Below are 16,315 nucleotides of genomic sequence, written 5' to 3' on the forward strand. Positions count from 1 at the left end.
AATGACTGTGAGTCCTTTGTCTTTGCTAACCAAGATTAGTATTGTCTGTGGCTGCTGAAAATGCTGAGAGGTTGCTGTGGACTTGATAAAAGCAGACCTCCTTCTTGCTTCCCTGGCTTGGTCTGTGTTATTATGAGCTGCTCAGATGCCCACACTAGAAACCTGGGTATCATTCTTGACTCCCCCCCCACCTTCTACATCTGGTCAGTCACCTACCTCATTTTGTAATTGAGGACCTTATTTTGTGATCTAATATACACACATATCTCTGGCATTAAAGTTGTATAAAACTGGCTTTTACAATGTCAGATAATCTCTAGCATTTTCTATTCCATTCAAATTCTCCATTAACATTATCCATTTTTGTCAAGGTAGATAGACTACAACTTTCTTAGTGTAGCATTCATATTCAGCCCAGTGTGCCCCCCCCCCCAGTGCTGCCTTCATTGGTCTCATCTGTTGCTATTCCATGCACCACTGTCACTACGTCCACCCCTAGATAGTAGAGATGTGAATTCTTTATTCGGCACACAGTTTCATCTCCGTAGAGGGCCCTCTTCTTCCTGTCTGTGTGACAAATTTTCCCTTTGCTGTTCAATTTATAATCTCTCTCTTTGAAGCCGTCTCTTCCTTTGCAAGGTAGAGTTTGTTGCTCTTCTGTGTTCCCCTAGTATTTACACACTCTCTGTTCATAGCACCCACCACGTGTTTCTATTTTATTACATATGTATTTCTGTCTTGCTTGAGGATGGTGACTTTACTGAGAGCAAAAATTATTTTCGTTTTCTTAGCATTTCATGTCTTCCCCTCAGCCCCCTTTTTTCGTTTGTATCAGTGAATATCTGCTCAGATCTGACACGGCTCCCTGGTAGTGGCACTGGGAAGGGCCTTGCCTTTGCCAGTTGGTCAGGTTGAGAGAGGCCCAACTCTCTCTGCTTTACTTCAGCCTTTTTTGTGGGGGTGGGGGTGGGGGGTGAGATTTCTGTAGTTAGAACTTATGTCACCAGTTAAGGGTTAGTGGATTTTTAGAGACTATTGTAAAATTTATCAAAGAACATAACTACCTTTTAGGCACAGAAGGTAATTTTTAAAAAATAGTTTTATATGGGGCTCGTACAACTCTTATCACAATCCTTACATCCATCCATTGTGTCGAGCACATTTGTACATTTGTTGCCATCATCATTCTCAAAACATTTTCTTTCTACTTGAGCCCTTGGTATCAGCTCCTCATTTTCCCCCCTCCCTCCCTCCCTCTCAAACCCTTGATAATTTATAAGTTATTATTATATTTTTGTGTCTTACACTGTCCGATGTGTTCCCTCACCCACTTTTCTGTTGTCTGTCCCCCAGGGAGGGGGTTATATGTAGATCATTGTGATCGGTTCCCCCTTCTTCCCTGATACAGAAGGTAATTTTAGAAAATGGACTGGAGTTAATAAAATTAAAGTCTGTTTGTGATGGAGGGAGGAGCCCGTGATTATGCATTGGGGCGCTAACTGCAAGGTCTGCAATTTGAAACCAGCAGCTGCTCAATGTGAGAGAGATAGGGGCTCTCTACTCCATAAATAGTTAAAGTCACGGATATTCACAGGGGCAGTTGTAACCTGTCTTATAGGGTCACTTTGACTCTACATTGACTTGATGGCACTGAGTTTGTGAGGAAGGTAAGGTGGGAAACAATAAAATGCAGTTTGCATTTTAAAGTCAAGTTTATCATAGATGTAATTTCTACTAGATGCTTTACATACATTATCTTGTATTTATTTGCATATATTATCATACATTTATCTATGAGGGCCTTAGGGATGGCAGAGAACTTGCCCAAAGAACTAGTTAGTAAGTGGGTGAGAGGAAGTTCAAGGGAAGATCTGGCTAACTCAGAGAATTAAGTTGTTTTCCTCATTAATAATTAAAACTATCAAGGTAATTTAAAATAATAATACTTATTTATATCAACCTATATTATTTATTATTTAATTAAATACTTGCTCATTGAACTATAGATCCATAAAATTAATAGCTTTTATTCTCTAATTGAACTACTATGTGCACCAGAGGGATTTGGTAGGGTCTAGTGTTGGGGAGAGAGACAGTAAACAAATCTTGAATAAAATACAACTGTGGTAAGTGCTATGTGAGAATATGCCAGCTCTGGGAGAGAAGAAAACCAAACTCCAAACTCACTGCCATCAAGTCAGGGCTGACTCACAACATCCCCTGTCCCCCGTCTCCCCCATGGGTTTCCCAGGCTGTTTATCGGAGTAGAAAGCCTAGTATTTATACCTTTGGAGCTGCTGGTGGTTTTGATCCACCAGCCATGTGGATTGAAGCCCAACGCATAACCACTACACCCCCGGGCTCTGGGAGCAAAGAGGGTATTGAATTTTGTGGTGAGTGGATCCTTGGTGGCACAATGGTTAAGTGCTCACCTGCTAATCAAAAGATCAGCAGTTTAAAGTTACCAGCTGCTCTGTGGGAGCAAGCTGTGACTGGCAGTCTGCTTCATAAAAATTACAGCCTTGGAGACTCCGTGGAGCAGTTTTTTAAACAATGAAATCTTATGCTCAGCCACAATATATAGGTCAGATAAAAGGATTGCTATTTAGATCGAAGGAAGTGGAAGCTGTCCGGGAATGGCTGCCTCTGTGGCATTGTTCAACCTCTCTCCTTTTGGAGGGTGAAGCGGGCGGGGATCTTACCCTGAGTAGGAGCAGCATAGCAAACATTGACTGACCACCAGCTAGAAAGACTTCCTTGGGGCTCATTATTTTTGTGGTGAGAGAGGCAGCAAGTAAACCTGAAAATAGTACGCAGCGAGAAGTGCCGTGTCAAGCCACTCCACAGATCTCAGTGAGTACAAGGGGATGGGAGCTGCCAGGAGCTGGGCAAGGAAAGGCCTCTCCTGGTCCTTCTGGGGCTATAACCAGAGGGCATGGGATTGAGGAGTTATTAGGAGGAAAGAAGTAATTGTAAAGTACTTTCTAACACGTTTGAAAGAGGAAGATGAAAGGTTGAGCTTTAGATGGGGAGTGTGTATGACAGGATGGCAGGGGGAAGCATTTTAAAAATGACTTGCTTTTTCTTTTTTTTTTAAGATGAGGGAAACAGTGGGATTTGTTTATGTTGAGAGGAAGAGGAAGAACCCTCTGAAAGAAGACAGAAAGGGCGGAAAGGACCCAGAGATCTCACAGGTTCTAGACTCAATCCAGCCTGAGAAGTGTGCTGGCAGATACTCCTGGAGGGCTCTTTAAAACCACCACCGCACTTTTGTTGTAGCTGTAGGGCATTCAGGTTCACACTAGATTCCAGCAGCTCCAGACCTGCTATATAAGGTGAGCCCTGGCCACAGGCACATCCTCTTTTTCCCTCTCCCTAGCCAGAGTTGCTCTGTGCAGATAGCCACCCATGCCAGAGGCCTATGGCAGCAGCATTTGACCAACGTTACGTAACCTAAGACCACCAGTACCTGCTACCTAGGAACATGGTCTTCCAGTGGATCGATCTGACAGGCAGGCTCCTAGCCAGGCGTAGCTCTTGGAGGAGGCTCACTGTCAGGCGAGATGGCTTCAGGAAATGCCTCACTCTACTTGTCTTTTTGCCCACAGACTCCCTGTGCCCTTGTAGTCCCACATAAGAGTTAGACTTCGTGGGGAGGGAGTGTAGGAAACCAGCTGGAGATAGCCATGTACACAGCCCCGGGAAAGAGTCAGAGTGCCAGCTCACAAATAAATAACTCATTCATTAACACACTGCTGGGGCCTGAGTGTGGCCATGTAAGCTTTACTTTCTTGGCCTCAGCTGAAGGCAGAGTGAGGGAAACAAGCTGCCTGAACGTCCCCTCAGGGATTTCTTCCTAGCAGCCAGAGTGACAAACCTGCCCAAGTGCCCACTCGTCTTCCATTGAATTCAAAATCAGATCCGTTCGGAGCAGCTTATAAACTACCATGTCGGAGAAACACAGCCAAAAAACAACTGGAATTGTCAGAGAGGGCCCAAACAGCGAGCGAGACAGGATGCTGAGAGCTGCCAGGACATAGCAGGAGGGCAGTATCAGGAATAACAGGAATTCTTTCCTCCCCGATTTAGGCAAAGAGGAGGAAATCATGGCTTGGAAACTCTCCCATTCCTTTTAATCCCACAGACAGCATTGTTTCATCCTCCTTATTTAGCAGGAAGAGACTCTTGAACTGTGCTGTCCGGGAATGGGAGAAGCAGCCAGTCCTGGCCAGCATGGGAGCCATGGCGGGGGTGGGGGGTGGAGGTTCTACAACCCAGCAGCTTTTATTTCAGCTTCTCTCTCCTGTTGGGCAACCTTGCTGTTGGACTTCCTCAGAGCATCAGTTTTCTGTTCTGTGAAATGGGACAGTTACACTAGATAAACGATCATGTAGATTAAAAGAGAGAATGAATGTAATCTTATAGTGACAAATATTAGATGATTTAATACATGGTAATACTCTTTATTATTTGCCATTAGGCAGAATTATAGCCTAGTCCTTTCTTTTTGAGACTCCTAGGTGGTTAGTTTTTCTCTCTCTTTCCCCTGTCTCGATATTTGCCTTTTAGAGATATAAGGGAGCCCTCAGACTAGGATTTGAACTCCTTCTTCCCCCCCCTCCTCCTTCTTTACTTTTCTAAGCTGGATTGTTTGCTTGCTTTATATGTTAAAAAGATCAGTATTAATTTATAAGCCATTAGAATGACTGAGAGCCAAGGATAGTATTATGAAACTTAAAACCTTAATAATAAACTGTGGGTTTAAGAACATCATCAAATTTGGGAGGACAACTGGAGTGACTCCTAAACAGAGTATTTATGCAAAGATTTTGTCTATCCCCAAAGTGGAGATTTAGTTTAATATCTGTTAATGAATTGTCGAGTGAACTATTTAGTATATGATTTTTTAAATTCTACTTGGTCTCTTAAATTTTCTTTCTTTATTTTAAGTTCTTAAGGAAGATTTTTATTTTGTTTTAATATGAAAGTACCCTGTGCCCCATGGGAAAGAGCCTAGAAATTATGAAGTTAGAAATCAGTGGCAACGTATAATCTCGCCTTTTGACATTTAATGTAGGTGCTGATTACGAGGAGTGTATTCATGCTATGAAGTGGAGTTCTGTTAGCCTTTGGTTGAAACCCAGGGCTCTTGTGGACTCACTTACTTAACAACACCAACATTATTGTTCTATGGTCAGAGCCTGTGACGAGTACTGGCTTTGGTTTCCCTGCATCAAATCCTTTTTGGTTGTTATTAGCCACGTTGAATTCTGAGTTTCCCTCATTTTCCCTTCACTGTTAAACACAATGTAACCTTTTCTGGGTGATTCAGGGTTTTCATAATAAACTCATAATTAGATTTTGCCACACTGTCTTCTTTGAATTGTTTAAATGGGTTTGCCTTACCTTGTTGAACTTCAGTTGGTAAGCTATTTTTGTTTTTTTCCTAAAAAAAAAAAAAATTAGATAATTTTTTTGGCCTTTTAAAATAAATGTTTAGCTTCTTCCTTTCCTGTTAGGCTGCTAGCAGTTACCTTTTGTTGGTGTAGGTATGTTTGCCTCATGTTAGCCAGCCTTTTTCCTTTTGATATGCTATTTCTAATGTGATGCTAGTTTTGAAACTTACACTGGTGCCCTTTTGAGGAATAAATGGACCCTGGAGGGGTTGTGCTTGTCATTAAAGGAGGCAGAAACACGTAGGGATCAGAAACTCTGGGATCAGACTGTCTGGGTACAAGTGTCAGTCTTGTCATCTGCTAGGTCTATAATTTTGGGCAAGTTACCTCTGTTACTCTCGTGCTTCTGTTTCCTCAGCTATAAAATAGATACAGTAACAATGTCAGTCTCAGAGTGGTTGTGAGTGAAACGAAACAATGCATCTAAGTCACTTAGCTCAGTGCCTCCTTTTAGCTATTAATTATAACATTTCATGAAATGTTATCACATTTTAGCGATATGAAATTTAAAGATCTTTGCTTTCTTTCAAATTCTTGTTATTTTTAGAATGGGAAAAATTGCCAGGTAGCTGAATTCCACCAGAGATCAAATGTTATTGTAATAATTGCTAAATAAATTAGTAGGAATCTTTTATCTCTCATCTCAAAAAAAAAAAAAAAGGCTTCAGCAGCAGGACTGGTGTCTCTGGGTAAGATCGAGAGCTGGATCGAGATTTCTGAACCCCATCCTTTTTATAGCAGAAAGTGTTTTCTCAAGGTAAAAATAGTCCAGAGAGAATGTTAAAAGGAAAAAACAAAGAAACTAACAATTATGGGTAAAGAGTCCATGTTTAGCCATCGCAGTGTGCCAGTTTTTGGCAAAAAAGAGCATGCCTCTCTTGCCCCCCACACCTTACTCACCTGATCTTGCTCTGTGCTACTTGTTTTTGTATGAAGAGGGACATGAAAGGACAGCAATTTGACGATGTAGAAGAGGTGAAGAAAACACGAGGTAGGTGCTGTCAGCCAGCCAAAGAGATGAGTTTGAAAAATGTTTCCAAGAATGGAATCACAGATTTGACAAATGTATTAAATGTAATAGAGAGTACTTTGAAGGTGATAAAGAGTCCATATTTATGTCCACTTGTATACACATGAGGGGGCTTCAAAAAGTTTGTGAGAAAATGGAATTAAACGCTAATGGAACTTTTGGATGTAGGTTTTGTTGTTACTCTGTGTGAGTTACCTATTTAAAGCAGCTATCAAACAAAGAAAGGAGTAGACTGAATGTGATAGGCTTCAAGGTCAGGTAGTCTTAAGTATTGACCTTCAGTTGTTTGGTCTGGACATTCCAGGCAGCTGCCTGTCTGTGATGTGGGTCCCAGCCTTCAGCTCTGTTTTTTCCTTCAAGAAGACAAACACCAAAGTTCTTTGTAACTTCTTTTTTATTCTTAACTGCATAACGAATTTAATTCATAACTCGGGAAAAATTAGTTGAGCTTTGAATTAGCTGAATATGGCGCTGGTGACCAGACAGGTCGGTGGGCAAGACTCCTGCCTTCCCAGTAGCACTTTGGAATCTTCAGTGTCCTTCTTGTTAATAGGAAGACTTAATTCTTAATGGTTTGCTTTTTATACCTAGGATGCATGATAAAATTTGCTATAGAATTTTGTATTTGAATGTTTTGCATCAGTTAAATATCTTCTGGACTAAGTAGGCATAATGTTTTAGGAATGAATAGAATTTACCCACCCTTCATTTAATAGGCTCTAATCCATATTTTTGAGTTGACCTGAATCAGCAACATAAATAATGAACTTTACTCTTGTATCTCTCAGAAGGCAGGTGAAATCTTTATAGTTATAGCATCAGATTATTCTGCACATACCATAGTATTCTACTAAAGTAAACGTTCACCAAATTTGTCTATTTCCAGCTTTGGTAACATTAACAGTAAATTGCAGAGATGAAGCTGAGAAGAGAGGGTGAACTTCCCAGAGACTCCTTTGCTTTCGATGCCAAGGTGTTAACATATTACACGCCTTCCTGAAAAACCTTCAGTGACTCTTCACTGTCTGCTGAGTGAAGCCCAGCTTTTTAGAATGACATGTCAAACCCCTCATGACCTTTTTGGCTTTATTTTTCTACTTTATATACCCTGCACTCCATTGTTCCCTTACCACGTGTTGAACCCTTCCTTCACTCTGCTTGGGCACATATTATTCCATCTATTGAAAATTCCCTTTATTCTTAGTCTCTATCTATCTAACATCAACTCATCTTTCCAAGTCCCAGCCACAGCATTGCCTTTTCCATGAAAATCGGATCCCACTCAGCCAAAATGAATCCTTTCAAACCAATTGCGCTTTGTGCTTCTCATGAGAGACTTACTGCACTCTGTTTTAGGCTTGTTTGTATATGACAGATTTTCTCTCCCACAGGGGCCTAACTGCCCCTTGAAAGCTTGACTCTAGCTTTAGCTGCTCCTGTGAGCCTAACACCATCCAGCCATGCAGTGTCCTATCAGAGGAGCCTCCCTCGTGTTCATTGGTGCACTGACTCTCAGTCCGCACCTTGAAAGTGTCTTCCTTCTGCTGTGCTTTCAACACAGACAACCATTTATTTGAGCAGACAGTCATCTGTAAGGACTCGAGAATAAATTATGCTATGAAACAACAACAAAAATTTGATGTAGTTAGAAAGTTTATGGTCTGAGAAAATCTGTAACTTTTAAATCTCAGGGCAGGTGTATTAACAAACTACAGATTTTCAAATAAATGAAGAATTCCATTACCTCACTATTGGTGTTGATGAATTAGCTTCTGACGACACTTATGCATCAAAACACACAGCGTCTTTTCACGTGAGAGACTTACATGAGTGATTTGATTAACTCTTAGAAAAAGGACTGTTGGACATTCCCCAATTTGTTTCCGCATTGGAATATGCCCGATATCATGTGAATTAGCCAAATCCTTTCCCATGACTTGTTTCATTATTGTCCCAAGTGTTACTTCTTTTGGCACTAGCTGGATTGAGAAGGGTACAAATTTACAATGACAGAATCAACAAATCCCAAGGCTGCTAGGACTTTGATGATCTTGTAGTTAACCTACTGTTATATAGCTTAGCTATATAACCAAGCATTTATTCACCTTTCAATAATAGATAACTTCTACCTTTTGAGGTCATTTATTCTGTCATTTGACTCTTCAGACACCTGTTAGAAAGGTTTTGCTTTGTTGTTCAGTATTGAGTAAATCTCCCTTCATAGCTTACCTATTGTGGATCCACTTCTAACGTTAGGATATAAGGTCTGGTCACTTCTCTACAATACTTAAGACAACTCCCCTGTTTTTCTTTAGACTCTTTTGCTTTTGTCTCTTAAAATGTAAAGTTCAAAATTAGGGACAGCATTCCAAATAGTCTGGTCTGTGCTGAGTGGAACAAAATTCTCAATGGTTTCTGTTACTGTATCTAGAATCTCATTAGCATATTTAAAGCTGGACTATATCCATTTAAGCCTGTAAGTCTTTTGTTTTTAAGCACAGCTAAGATTTAATAAGTACACTTCAATCATGAAGAGGGTCACCTCATGATTTGTGGAATCTGATGATGTCAGATTCCACATTGGATTTTACAGGTTTCAGGTAGCAGTACCTCCTTGGCTTACCTCATCCCCTATCCTGTTTTCTGTTGGCCCTTATTCTTGCCTCCTGATTGGTCCTTATTCCAGCATAATGGTTGGTCTTGTAATCCAAGGTTTGTACACCTCATTATCATGTGGAAGCCTTGAAGTGTTTTTTTAATACGTAAGTTGGCATGATCCTCTATCTTGCACTTCTATCATCGTTCTTTAGGCTCATGAACAAGGCCCTAAAATTTCCCCAGTTAAGATTCATTTCATTAGAGTTAGCTTATTGAAACAAGCTGTTGATGAATTGGGGAGCCATAGTTGGGTCATCTAGCATATTTGTTTTCCTGCCTGGTTTCTTGTCATCTGCAGATTTATTGAGTAAATGTTCTAAGTCATTAACAGATGTTGAGGCAGGTGAGACTGGAATACCTCCTTCCATTCTACCATGCTATTGTACCAGTCTATTGTTAAAACCATAGTGGGCAGGATTAACTGTGTATGGAGATTGAATTGACACTTCAGGTTGGATATTCCATAACTATAGCAAGAACTGTCTTTTAAAAGCTGATGGTGCCCGGGCTACAAAAAGTATAGCGTCTGGGGTCTTAAAGGCTTGAAAGTAATCAAGCGGCCATCAAGCTCAGAAGCAACAAAGCCCACATGGAAGAAGCACACCAGCCTATGCAACCACAAGGTGTCGAAGTGATCGGGTGTAAGGCATCATCAGAACAAAAAATCTTACCATAGTGAATGATGAGGGAGTACGGAATGGAGATCCAAAGCCCATTAGTAGGCCACTGGAGATCCCCTTGCAGAGGGGTCTCGGGGAGGAGATGAGCCAGTCAGGTTGCGATGTAACAATGATGAGAAATACAACTTTCCTCTAGTTCCTAAATGTTTCCTCCCCCGCTCCCACTACCATGACTCGAATTCGATCTTGCAAGCCTGGCTAGATCAGAGGAAGTACACTGGTACAGATAGGAACTGAAAATACAGGGAATCTAGGATGGATGAGCCCTATAGGACCAGTGGTGTGAGTGGCAAAACAGGGAAGGTAAAGGGAGAATGGGTAGGAAAGAGGGAACCGATTACATGGAACTGTGTGTGACCTCCTCCCTGGGGGACAGACAACCGAAAAGTGGATGAAGGGAGACGTCGGACAGGGCAAGATATGACAAAATACCCATTTATAAACTATCAAGGGCTCATGAGGGAGGGGAGAGCGGGGAGGGAGGGGAAAAATGAGGACCTAATGCCGGGGGTTTAAGTGGAGAGAAAATGTTTTGAGAAACGATGTACAAATGCGCTTTACACAATTGATGTGTGTATGGATTGGGATAACAGTTGTATGAGCCCCTAATAAAATGTTAAAAAAAAAAAAAAGAACTGTCTTTTAGATGAATAGTCATGCTTAGCTATTTACTGAAAGATGATAGAAATACATATGATTATAAGAATGAGATTAGGAATTAGCTTGAAGAGTGGGTGACCCTGTCTATATTTTCACCATGTGTAAGGTCTTAAGCTCCCTGGGATGATGAAAGGAAATGGGGTATAAGGGAAAGAGCCTAAACTTAACTCTGGGATGTTTTGTTCACTTATTTATCCAGCAGATATATACATATGATGGGGCTTCAAAAAGCTCATGGAAACATGGAATTGAAAGATAATAGAATTTTTCCATAAAATTTTTGACACACACACATTTGAATTTTCCCTGCTACCTGAAAGTAGAGCATTCTTATAAATCCTTCTGTAAGCAGAAAAGGTATAAAGTGAAGATGCTGCAACCATCAATATATATGGGAAAATTTTTTTAGCATTTCTAGGACCCCAAAATAACCTATCAGATAATACATAAAACCTAAAATAGAACTAATGTAGAATGTTCACGGACGCAGTTCAAGGCTATGGCGGCTCAATACCCAGATTCTGAATGTTAGCTCCTGAGGAAGGAGTTTGGAGATGCCACTCTCACTGCTTGGGATGCATGCTACCTCTTTTAACAACTTGCTGCAAAACAACTGAATACTAATTTTACTTTTGCTTTTCTTAATTTTGTAAAACCAAAAGTCCTCTGTATTTTTTGGTAGTGGGAACAAATACAAATATAGGTCTTTTGTAAAAGTGAAGTGGTGTAAAGTAAACTTTTGAAAAGCAGGGGATACCTGCACATAATATATTTAAGTGCTCAATACACTTAAACCAAGAGGTAGTCAATCTAACAGAACACTAGCTGCTCCCCAGGAGAAAGATGAGGCTGCTTGCCCATGTAAAGGTGCATGCACAGTCTTGGAAACCCTAGGAGCAGTTCTCACTCTTTCCTACAGGGTTGCTATGTGTTGGGATGGACTCAATGATGATGGTTTGGGTTTTGGTGTGCTTACGCCCTGGAAATACAATAGTTTAAGAAACTTGATTTTTGCCTTCAGTGGAGCTTAGATTACAGTGTGCCTGAACAATTTGATATTATACATAGTCATCCATATGCTTTCTATGATGTGTATTCTGGACCAGTACGCCCAACAGAAATCTAATACAAGTCACATATGTAATTAAACATTTTCTAGTAGTTACACTAAAAAGTCAATAAAATACATGGGATTAATTTTAATAATGCTTCTATTAACCTTTTAAGTCCAAAATATTATTTTAGCATGTAAACAATACTTTTTAAATGTAATAAGACAGCATATGGCAGCAAGTGTACAAATATGCTTGACACAATGGGTGTATGATGGGTTGTGATAAGAGCTGTACGAGTCCCCAATAAAATGATAAAAAAAGAATATAAAAAAATGTAGTAAGAAAATTTAATTCTTGAACCAGCTTTTTGAGATCTAGTGTGTATGTTTCACTTCCACCGCATCTCAGTTTGTACTGGCCATGCTTGAGTGCTCATTAGCCATGTGTGACAATTGGCTGCCTTCTTGGACGATACTGTTTTATACTCAGCATTACAGACTACTGTGTGGTGTTGGGCTGGTTATTTTTCTTCTTTAGCACTTCAGTTTTTATCAGTAAGATGAAAGCTAGACTTGCTTATTTTCTAATTAGGCATCCTGGTAAGCACTGGACTGCTAAGGAAAAAGTTGGCAGTTTGAACCCAGCACCTGCTCCATGGGAGAAAGATGAGGTAGTCTGCTTCCTAAAAGATTTATAGCCTCGGAAACCCTCCAAGGGAGAGAGGAGGCTGTCTGCTTCTGTATGGATTTACAGCCTGGGAAACCCCGAGGAGCAGTTCGCTCTGCCATATAGGGTCACTGTGAGTCACAGTCGACTCCACCGCAGTGCGTTTGGCTTGGTGTGTTTTGTTTTATCTTACTGAGCTGACACTTGAGATCCATGTACTTATTTTTCAGTATGTATGTCATACTTTAATAAAATTTTGCTTTTTAAATAAGGCCCCTTTCCAACTTCTGGATTCCTGAGCAGAAATCATTCTTAGCTGAAATATTGTGATGTGAAAAATGCAAACAGTGGTGAGTCTCTCTCTCTTCTTCCTACCCAGGATGTGTCTAGTCCGAATGAAGCAAGAAGGCCGGAGTGGGAAATACATGTGTCGTATCATAGTTCATTTTATGTGGGAGGATGTTGAACAGCGTGGCAAAGTCATGGGGGTAAGTGAGTGCTGCTGTCCAATGAGTGGTTGTCTAACTTGAATTGGGGCTTTTCCATTGTAAAATATACTTGCTTTTAGAGTTCTGAGTGGTGTCAAGTGACAGTCCAGCTACAGTCACTTCTGTCTCACTGTAGAACTGACATGGATCCTTTATGTATTTGTACATGTTAATTGTGATTTATCAGTGTGAGGGCAGTCTGTGTCTAGGTGAGATTATAAAGCCCAAATCACGGTGACAGGAGGGATAATCCAGTTTAAGTGCATTGTCTTTGACACCAGTTCAGTAGTTGAATCAGCCCTTCTCTAAATTAGTTCTGATGAAAAGGCCCTTATAATATGACCTGCGCTGCCCTCACGAACTGAAAAGCAAGCTCAAACACTACTACATGTATATTAATTTGAAAAGTGTGTGTGTGTGTGTGTGTGTGTGAGAGAGAGAGAGAGAGAGAGTTTGTGAATGTACATGAACTCTGGTAATACTGTGGACTGCTAACAGTATGGTCAGTAGTTCTAATCTACCAGCTATTTCATGGGAGAAAAATAAGGATGTTTCACTTATGTAAAGATTTACAGTCTCAGAAAACGTAGAGAGCACTTCTGCTCTGTCCTGTAGGTTACTATGAGTGGAAATGGACTTGATGGCAATGGGTTTGGACTTTGGATTTTTGTTTTGTTTTGTTTTGGCTTATATGTCACTTGAAAAGTAATGATAATAGAAAAATGAAACTAAGAGATTAGGATGAAATTAGTTATATACATAATAACATATTCATTTGTGCAGTTACTGTGTCTAGATCATGTTTACAAGGTTGTAGTTTCTTGTTAGGAGCCCTGGTGGTACAGTGATTAATTATTGGGCTGCCAACCGAAAGCTCAGCAGTTTGTAAAGACCAGCCACTCCCTGGGAGAAAGAGAACGCTTTCTACTTCTGTAGAGAGTTAGTCTTGGAAACCCACAGGGGCAGTTCTACCCTGCCCTAGAGGGTCACAGTGACTCAGAATTGACTTGATGGTAGTGAGTTGAGTTCCTAAAAGCAAAGCTATCAGATTGAGTCATAAGATGAATTATCCTCGTTTCTTTCATTACAGAGAAAAGTCCTTCTTGTAAATTGAGACTTTCGAAAGTTGTATATATGTACTATAAAAGCCATATATTCTTATAGAATGAAAATTAAATAGTAAGAAATATTTAAGGTTAAAAATTAAAAGCAACAACAAAATTACTTTTTTATCAATATAATTTTCCCCAAAAGAACCGTTAAGAGTTGATATATATCCATATAGTTGTTTTCTGTGCAAATACAAGTTTATAAATTTGTGTATATTAAACATACCACAAATGGGCTCATAAAATATAATCACTGTTTCACTCTTGGAACTCTTCCCATGCTGCATGGAAGTTAAATGTAAGATCTTCAAACATGTTTTACTTTTATTCTAGTTACTTTCATAAATTCCTGTGTATTTATGCTTATTCTGGGTGTGAAATTATCATATTTGAGGCTATGTCATAGAGTTGCTGGTTGCCTACTGGGAACCTGGGTTGGAGGTATTTTCGGGCTCAGATCTTTGGAGGGATTGCATATGGAGGAGGCACATTTGGACATTGTTTGTCTTTGGATATCACTGTTAACTTCTGTATGCCTTTCCCTGGGACCATTGGCATTTCTTTTTTAGGTGAATTGAGTGGAAGTTTAGAGTGTCCCACATTCAACAATTCATGTACTTTTAATTTCATTTCATTCACTACAATCTACTCAGTGTAACTTCACATATCCCACTTTCTCCATGAGTTTTCTGTTTCCATTTTTCCTTTGTTCCAAACCCTTCTGAATGTTCTCCTTGGGTAATGCTGCCCTTTTTATATCTCTAATGGTTGATTATTCTAAGGTGCACATATCTTCCTGATATTATTGCTCCCCTATTAACCTGTCTGTTGTTTGAATAAAAATTGAGCCTCGATCATTGGTATTTTGTTCATTCTGATACCACATATCAAGTTTTAGCTGCTATTATTATTTTGTTTTGCAGTCAATATTTAACTCTTTGTAATTATCATCTTTGCTTGCTTTTAGTCTTTCTTGGTATCAGGCCTTACTGTTCTCCTACTCACTCAAATGGGGTTAGCAGCTTTGCTTTTATACCTTAATTTCTTCCTCCAGCTGAGTGTCCCACGTGCCTGCACGTATCAACTCTGTGGCAGCACACAGTGGACGTGAGGTGGTGGTGGCAGTCTCATATAATCTCATTTAATGGAGACCACTAATTTGTCATGGCTAGCCAGCACTTTGATTGACTGCCCGGCAGCTGTATAGTAGCTCTTCTGTTAGTGAACCTATTTTTCTTATTATAGTTGACTAAACCCTGTTGAGTATATCCCACCCAAATTTAAAGACCATCTCAAAAAATAGATTTGACACACTGAACAGGTAACATTAAGGATAACAAATATGAAGAGAGCAAAAGGTCATTAAAAAGATAAAAAAGAAAGGAAAAAGATGAAAATTGATGGCAGAAGAGACTGTGGAACTTGCTCCTCAGCACAGAGTAGCTAAAGCCAATGAAAGGGATGAGTTAAATCAGCTTATTAGAAGAGTTCACAGACTGACTGTGGAAGAAAAATTAAAATATGTGAATGGCATTTGTAAATACCAGGACTTGGAAAACCAAAAGAGAATAAAAAACGACTTGGCATTTCTCAAGCTAAACAAACCGAAGAAAGCATTCAAGCCTCGAGCTGAAATATTGAAGGAATCTGTGAGCACATTTGAATTATATAGGAAGCCATCGAAAGAAAAAGGAAAGAATACACAGAACCCTTGTACCAAAGAGAATTGGTTGACATTCATTCATTTTGGAGGTAGCTTATAATCAAGTAACTGATCATACATCATATTGAACAAAGAAATCCAAACTGCCCTGAAGATATTGGCCAAAACAAGATTCCAGGTGTTGACAGAATACCAATTGAGATTTTCAATAAATGGATCCAGTGCTATAAGTGTTTCCATGTCTATACCAAGAAATTTGGAATGTTGTCACCTAGCTAAGTGACTGAAAGAAATACATACTTGGGCCCATTCCAGAGAAGGGTGATCAAAGAGAATGCAGAAAGTATTAATTAATATCAGTAATATATGTAAGTAAAATTTTGACGGCAATACTTTTTAAATGCCAGGGAACTGCTAGAAAATCAAACCATATTCAGAAGAGCCCAGGGAATGAGAGAGCATTACTGATATCTGATGGATCTTGGCTGAAAGCAGAGAATACCAAAAACCTGTGATTTGTTGACTATGCAAAAACATTGACTGTGTGGGTCATAAGAAATGATGAATAGCCCCTGTGGGTTTCCATGACCATAACTCTTTACTGGAGGAGAGAGAGAGAGAAAAGATGAAAAACTTGTTACAGGAGGACTTGAAGCATGGACTGATGAAGACCAAAGACCATACGCTCTTCAGTATAGATTACGTGTCAATAAAATGATAATAAACATCTTCACAATTGGACCAGTGAGTAACTTCATGATAAACAAAACAGATTGAAATTGTCAAGGATTTCATTTCACTTGAATCCACAATCAGTTCTTAGGGAAGCAGCACTCAGGAAATAAAATGG

At 39.8% G+C, this 16,315-nt stretch overlaps 1 protein-coding gene across 2 annotated transcripts in view; it reads left to right on the plus strand.

Moving 5' to 3' along the window:
• The window catches only part of LOC101659568 (ubiquinol-cytochrome-c reductase complex assembly factor 1), a 123,950-nt gene that overhangs the window by 62,904 nt on the left and 44,731 nt on the right, over positions 1 to 16,315 (plus strand). For both annotated transcript variants that reach the window (XM_045295554.1, XM_045295553.1), the window contains one exon: positions 12,585 to 12,693. In XM_045295554.1, coding sequence (XP_045151489.1) covers positions 12,585 to 12,693 — 109 coding nt within the window. The remainder of the gene's footprint in view (positions 1 to 12,584; positions 12,694 to 16,315) is intronic.

The sequence above is a fragment of the Echinops telfairi genome, unplaced genomic scaffold (assembly GCF_000313985.2).
Source record: "Echinops telfairi isolate 266 unplaced genomic scaffold, ASM31398v2 ScPeMD7_5592;HRSCAF=6446, whole genome shotgun sequence".
In the NCBI taxonomy this organism is placed as follows: domain Eukaryota; kingdom Metazoa; phylum Chordata; class Mammalia; order Afrosoricida; family Tenrecidae; genus Echinops; species Echinops telfairi.